A 7,426-nucleotide genomic window follows, 5' to 3' on the forward strand; every position below is an offset into this window, starting at 1 on the left:
TGGTGTCGCGATACTGATTATGACCCCGGCTGCTCAGAAATCAGCCAGTCCTAACTGTTTTTTCTGTTGACTGTTATTAAATGTGCCACAGTGCAACTTTGGCATTTAAGAGAGATCTATTGAACACAACAGGAATAGATATGAGAGCTGTGCTACAACAAGATCAAAGATTATTATGTAGTTAGTACAAAATAAAATGTTATCCAGTGTAGTTATATTTATTACCGATGCTAACTTCAGTGCTTGTCTTTTTAGACAAACACGTCTGCAGCATGAAGCCTCCATTTACTTTGGTTTTAGAAGGAATGATTAACGTACAGCTATGTCCCTTTTTGTTTTTATTATTTTGAATTCTGCTCTTCAAACTCACACATTATTCTATGTTTTTGAATGAATTTCTAGGCTGCGTGTATATATATATATATGGTTTGCAGCCACCATTCTATCCTCCTACCGCAATAAGCTACCCTGTCCAAGTACAATTCAGAAAAAGAAAATAACAGGTTACTTTACAATATAAGAGTATGATGAATAAACAATCAAAAGAAGAAAGTAAGTGAGTAAAATGATGGTAATGACGATGATTTTTTTTACTGTGCAAAATTCCAGAAATGATCTCTCATTTCTCTGATATGATGACATAAATGAAATGAAAGGCAAGACGGTTCACCTCAAACTTAAAACAAGAATTCTCCTAATATGTATTTTCCAAACATAGTTTTTTGTTCAATTTGCCTTCTCTTCAGTCACGAGAACAATCACGGTTTCATGTCATTTGTTCCCTCTGTCAATAAATTATTGAGGAAAATTTCACAAAACCAAGTATCAACATATCAGTCCAGAAAGATTTAACATTTACATTACACTGTTTCTTTTTACTTGATTTTGTGCATTTTTAAAGGCAATATGCCTTCTTTTTAATTGTATAACAATTCATTTTTAGGAGCTCAAATTTATGTTGAAATGACATTAAATATCTCTCTCCAGAACCATTTGGGGGCCAGAGTCTTCTGTGACCGGGTACCAGTCACAAACTTCTCACTGGTCAAACTTCTTTATTTATTTATCTATTTTTACACGGCTATGTGTCTTTATGGGAAATGAGTTAGTTGTTGAGTGTGGCTGCCTGTTCCTTCTCCGCTTTATCTTTGGCCTTTTCCTTCTCCAGCAGCTTCTCCTCCTTCTGCAGCATCAGCATGATGTCGGCCACCTGGGTGGTGGAGATGTCTATGTCCTCCTTGTCGATCAGTTCCACCACCTGGGATCATGCAAAGCAAAAAGGAAATCATAACAGCCCTGCAAATTTGGTTTCACATCTTAAATATATCTGTATAATGATAGAAATTCATTGGTCAAGTTTGGAAAAAGAACAGGCAGTTTAAGTTTACAGTTTACAGTCAAAACCTAAGCTAATCTGCTTCAGCGAGTATCGCAAATGATTTCCCGAAACAATCTGATTCTGATCCACAAGGTCCTGATTTGATTCTTTTTTTAGTTTCAATACCAATTTTAGATATGAAAAAGATTCTCAGAGAACTTCTGCTGTAAATTGTAAAACCAAAAAGCAACCCTCAAATATTTTTTATATGCACCAAGTGAATGTTTAGAGCCCGACCGATTTTTAAGAAGGATACCGATACGATTATTTGGTTATTTAAAAATCCTATATTTCAAAATATCGGCAGATATATATATTTTTTTAAAAATAAATCCAGAAACCCATAACAAAAAACAAACAGAATTCCCTAACATTAATAATTAGTCAGAACAGAACAGAGGAACATCAAAATATATTAAAGTTCTGATAAACTGAATGTATAAAACCAAAAACTTAAGATATAAAACTTAAAGTCCTTTGAACAAAACACAATAACAAAAAAAAAATCAGTGTTGCCAATAGGGACGTTGTAGAGCGTCCTCTAGTGGACAGACTATGCAACGCCATCTCTAACAGGGACGTTGTAGAGCGTCCTCTAGTGGACAGACTATGCAACACCATCTCTAACAGGGTCGTTGTAGAGCGTCCTCTGGTGGACAGACTATGCAACACCATCTCTAACAGGGTCGTTGTAGAGCGTCCTCTGGTGGAAGGACTATGCAACGCCATCATTAACAGGGACGTTGTAGAGCGTCCTCTGGTGGACAGACTATGCAACGCCATCTCTAACAGGGTCGTTGTAGAGCGTCCTCTGGTGGAAGGACAGACAATGCAATGCCATCACTAACAGGGTAGTTGTAGAGCGTCCTCTGGTGGACAGACAATGCAACGTCATCCCTAACAGGGACGTTGTAGAGCGTCCTCTGGTGGACAGACTATGCAATGCCAACACTCACAACATGGTTGACGGTCCGTTATTATTATTTTTAAATATTCATTCATCAGAATTATTTATTTGTCATTATAAATGATTCCGATGAAGGAATATGAAGATATATCTGTATATATTTTTTTCAAATCAGCCATTATAAATGCTGATACCAATAGTTCAGGAAATGCCTAATATGTTGAACTTTAATAAAATGAATCAACTAAATTACGACCTATAATTAGCTGATATGATATCCACATATTAAATATTGATCTAAAAGGTGCTGTCGGTAGGATTGTGAAGATCCAGGATTAAGCCAAAGACATTTGAACCTTGACAATTTCTCAGTCCCTCCCCCCTTTCCGCTAAAAAGGATAATATAGTGATAAAATATTTATTAAATCGTTGCAATTTAATTAAAATAAGAAAAAAACAATAAGGGGCTCTGTACCAAACAATATAATTCTTTAGTCTGTAAAATATAATTCGTAGACCGGAACATCTCTGCAGCGCCACAATGCTTCATTCAGAAGGTTTTTAGACATAATACTGTAGTGCAGTATCCCAATTGCGATTTCGATAAAATTGCAATTAATTGTGCAGCCCTAATCTTAATTACTTCAAATATTCCAGCATAGTATGTGACTATCACACACACTGATAAATGGGTGATGTGTTAAAACCTAACTGAATGAGATACTTCAAGAAACTACTGTACTGAATGAAAAATACAACACAAATCGGGCGAGTGTTTCTCGTTTCCTACTTTGATGACGTCGTCGATGTCAATCTTGCCGTCCTTGTTGTCGTCGAGGGCCTCGGCGATGCTCTGCAGCTTGTGCTCGGGAATGTTCTGGATCTGCCGCATGACGCCGATCAGCTCGTCGATGCTGATCAAGTTCTCCCTGAAGGTGTAGAACAGACTGCATACAGGAAACGGTATAAACCAAAATGCAAGCCAACGTGCCAAACCGATTCTCAAGCTTCAATGGTTAGGTTCGAATTTTTGGTCAAAGCTGCCTCAAAGTGAATTCATGCTAAAAATTACTCAATGGTTTGAACTGATTTTCAAGCTGGTAAATACAGTTTAAAGATGCTCTGGGCAATTTCGCAAATTAAGGCAAATTTAATCAATTTAGTCCATTTTAATTTTACATAGCAATATTGTCCTGTGCATTGCTAAATCATACACCTAGTTAGTCCTCAGTAAAGGATAAACAGGGGAAGAGGATTAGAGCCACATGAGAAAAAAGTATTTGAGTTCTGAGTTTAAAGCTAGAGTTCTGAATTGATAGTCATTCTGAGAAAAACTTTAATCTCAGAACTCAAATACTTCTCCACATATGGCCCTAATCCTCTTCTGAATAAACTAAACTAAACTAAACTGTCTTAAATCTTTCCAATCAAGATGCTTAGGTATAACCTTTGTAATCTATCTGATTCCACTTATCATTAGGGAGCATTAGGTGTTTATTAAAGTGGGTGCACAGCAACCAGTGGGGAGCACTCTGGTGTCGGGAGCAGAAACGGAAGCTGGTTCATTGTTTACGGCTAAATTTCAGCATCTGACGGTTAGCACCCATGATGCAATGTTAGCATTTTGCAAGCAGGCAAATGGCAGTTTTCGATAATAAGGCAGAGTTCGGCTTACCTTATGGGATCACTTTTTTTAATAAAGAATAATCTGAAAAATGTTTAATACATTATGATTTAGTTTTACAACTTTAAACTATTGACTAGCAGGATATGCTTTTTCCATTTTTGGGAAACATTTTGAGTCTTGATTAATCTCCACCACCATATCACAATCAAAATAATGATAAAGAAAAAGATACAAGGTCAACGTCTGAAATGAAACCTTAAAGTAAGCAGGACTACCAAGGGATATTATCGCCTTGATAATATTGCTGTTGCTGTGTTACTTATTGCATAGTTGACATATGTGCAGATTGTTTCAATATTACTTGTGAAGCCATGTGTTGATTTTCAACTTCATAGTTAACTTCATGTTGGTGTAAAATAAATAAATCTTTTTGATCTCAAAGTCAGACATCTCTGGTTCTAGTTCTTACTGGACCCCTACAGCGGGCTGCTGTTTCAGCAGAAAGTTTTCAATAGTTTTTACAAGCCTGTGGCCTATACGTTCTAATATAATAATCACTGCTACATTTTTTAAAACTATTTCAGCTTGTGTAGGCCTATCAGTGCTTTCTGAACATATTGAACACACTGATAAAAATACTGTGATAATAATATCAAACACTATCTACTATAATTTTGGGCACTATTATAAAATTTGCTGTCTGTTCAACGCACCCAGCTTAAGATGTTTGATCAATCTTTTATGTGCGTAGCACCGAGACTGCCTCCTCCATTGAGGTCTTTGCACACAGAGTCTGAAGTATTCAAAAATAATTACGTGACTAAAAAATACATATGACCTCATGTTGTGTGAAATACTTCTACGCACTGCCTCCAAAAGTTTATTTGCTCACGATTTTCAGCGTTTTTTTGCCTCCGTAGAAAGCATTTGGAGGTGTTTTGACAAGGATAAGGTATGAGGTTATCCAGAAACGCACCACAGAAGGAGTGCAAAGTACTACAGGAGAAAAATAATAGAAGGGAAAGTGTGTGCAAGGTTTCTATGTTTATGTAAAAGCCTTGATTTTTATCTGTGAAAAGTGCTCCGTAAAACATTTTTCTTACTCTCTTACTTTATATGAACCACCACAGATAAACCACCAAGAAAAACATATTCAGCTCTTACCCGACAGGCGGGCTGGTCCCACTGTCCATCTGTCCGTCCAGGATGACTTTGTCCTTCTCCAGCTCCCCGATGATCTTGTCAATGCGACCGATCATGCGGTTGACTCTCTTGGACAGACGCTGGCTCGCCTTTGATTCCTCAAGAGCCTTTTCTTGGCCCGTTTTAGAAAGCTCTTTCTTTATCTCTTCCAGATCCTGAAAAACACACCACGTGAAAACCCCCAATGGAAATACAACACGTAGACAGATAAAACACCTAAAACCTTTTTGAGTGGCTATAGAACTCAACAGTGTGGTTCCGGAAGTAAAAATCCAATTTATTTTCTCCATAAGCATTTTAATTATCAGCCATAATGTAGAAGCCATCAGAGGCAGACCGACCACGAGCTACAAGGTTGTGAAAAATTCTGCTGCTGTAAAAACTCAAAGTCCATATGAAATCAACCTTGCTTCTTTTAAAAAGTCCCATGGCATGAAAATTTGACTTTGAGGTTTTTTTAACAGACTTCCCCCAGCCTGTCTATGGCCCTCCAGGAATTATAGTTGTCAACAGAGACCTGGGTATCTGGCTCTGCCTTTGAAAAAATGAAAGCTCAGACTTAAGAGACAGTATTAGGGGACCATTAAGGTCTATATAAAAGAGACTTCAGATACAGTATTAGGGGACCACTAAGGTCTATATAAAAGAGACTTCAGATACAGTATTAGGGGACCACTAAGGTCTATATAAAAGAGACTTCAGATACAGTATTAGGGGACCACTAAGGTCTATATAAAGTAGACTTCAGATACAGTATTAAGGGACCACGAAGGCCTATATAAAAACCTCCAAAAAGCACCAATTAATGGGATCTTTAAGAAAAACACGTTTTAGCTTATGGAGAAATACTAACATTACCAACAATCCTCTATGTTATTGTGCTTGGGATGTTTTTAAACAACATTTTTCTTTTTAATATTTGTATTTGTAACTTACTGACTGGTGCTGATAGAGTGCCACGGCACATTGTATTTTATTGCTGTTATACTCTGTGTTAATATTCATAGGACAATAAATTTGAACATTGACAGGCCATTTGGCTGCTGGATGATAAAGTAAATGTTGAACCCTGCCTAAGCGTTACAGGAATGTCTCTGATTGGTCCAACTTGCTGTTTACATGGAAATGTTTACTGTACCCGCAAACCTACTGAAGTCTATGATCGTGTCTGTTTTTTTATTTCCTGTGCAGTCATATGTTTTATGGACACGATTCATCTTGAAGCTGGTTGGCTTGATCAAGATTTAGAAAAACTCTTAATATACAACACATTTTTGAAAGGTCAATGGAACAATTGGATGGGGAAAATCTGTTCCGGAACCAGAGCTGTTATAAAGTGGGCGGTCCCTGTGGTCTATAAATCTTAAATCTTGTCTCTCTGCAGTAACTGCTAGACAGGCACCTCGTTATATTCCTGGACATCGTCCTTCAGTTCTTCCAGCTCTTCTTTCTCCAGAGTCAACAGCCTCTTCTGGCCCTTCAGCTTTGAGCACGCGTCACTCAACAGGTCAATCTCTTCTTTGGTGATCTCCTCACCCTGGAACACAAACATACCATTGAAGAAGTTTGCTCCTCAATAATAATGAAAAGATATCCACTACTTGGATTAAAACTCGTATTACAATTTCCTTTAAAAACATACAATAGGTCCTTAGAAGCGGACCAAATTAAATTTTACTTAAAGACAACTTTATTTTAAAAACAGAATGATAAAAATGTCGGCTTAAGGTCATATTTTCCCTCAAAATAAATACAAAGTAGGTTCAAAATATTCATTCACTCAATCAGTACCACATATGCATTTAATATGATCCCACATAAGAGACCAACCCAAAGACACAAAGTGGGTAAAAGAGGAAAGTTCTAGGACACTGGGATACTCCACATAACCAAGGGTGTCAAACAGGGGGTGTGAGGGTCCTCCGCCAGAAAAATATTTTCTCTTTGAATCCCATTACCAGCATGTCTACATACATGTAGGGACTATGGTGATACAAAATCCAGGAAAGAATAATGATAAAATCTGAAAACATAGAACTATTGGCGATTTTCCACTGCTTGGTACCTGCTTGAGTCGCCTCTACTCGCCTTTTTTGGTTTTCCATTACGAAAAAAAGTCCCTGGTACCCGCTAACAGGTACTTTTTTTAGTACTACCTCAGTCGAGGTTCCAAGTAAGCTGAGGCGATACCAAAAGGTGACGTGAAAACCTACAGACTGCTGATTGGTCGGAGAGAATCGTCACTATTCACTAAGTCATCATTGCTAGCAACACTCTGGGGGGGGGGGGGGGGGGGGGGGGGGGGGGGGGG

At 37.8% G+C, this 7,426-nt stretch overlaps 1 protein-coding gene across 6 annotated transcripts in view; it reads right to left on the bottom strand.

Annotated features, from left to right (window-relative positions):
* Nucleotides 1-349: 349 nt before the first annotated feature.
* The window catches only part of letm1 (leucine zipper-EF-hand containing transmembrane protein 1), a 23,569-nt gene continuing 16,492 nt past the window's right edge, over nucleotides 350-7,426 (bottom strand). For 2 of the 6 annotated variants that reach the window (XM_034857814.1, XM_034857811.1), the window contains 6 exons: nucleotides 6,518-6,652; nucleotides 5,077-5,270; nucleotides 3,961-3,993; nucleotides 3,076-3,232; nucleotides 1,073-1,258; nucleotides 350-1,022 (listed from right to left, as the gene is read on the bottom strand). In XM_034857814.1, the coding sequence (XP_034713705.1) occupies nucleotides 1,106-1,258; nucleotides 3,076-3,232; nucleotides 3,961-3,993; nucleotides 5,077-5,270; nucleotides 6,518-6,652 (672 nt within the window). In that variant the 3' untranslated portion in view covers nucleotides 350-1,022; nucleotides 1,073-1,105. The remainder of the gene's footprint in view (nucleotides 1,023-1,072; nucleotides 1,259-3,075; nucleotides 3,233-3,960; nucleotides 3,994-5,076; nucleotides 5,271-6,517; nucleotides 6,653-7,426) is intronic. The other 4 variants (XM_034857815.1, XM_034857817.1, XM_034857812.1 and 1 more) reach the window with 3 other exon arrangements.

The sequence above is a fragment of the Etheostoma cragini genome, chromosome 20, assembly GCF_013103735.1.
Source record: "Etheostoma cragini isolate CJK2018 chromosome 20, CSU_Ecrag_1.0, whole genome shotgun sequence".
NCBI lineage: Eukaryota > Metazoa > Chordata > Actinopteri > Perciformes > Percidae > Etheostoma > Etheostoma cragini.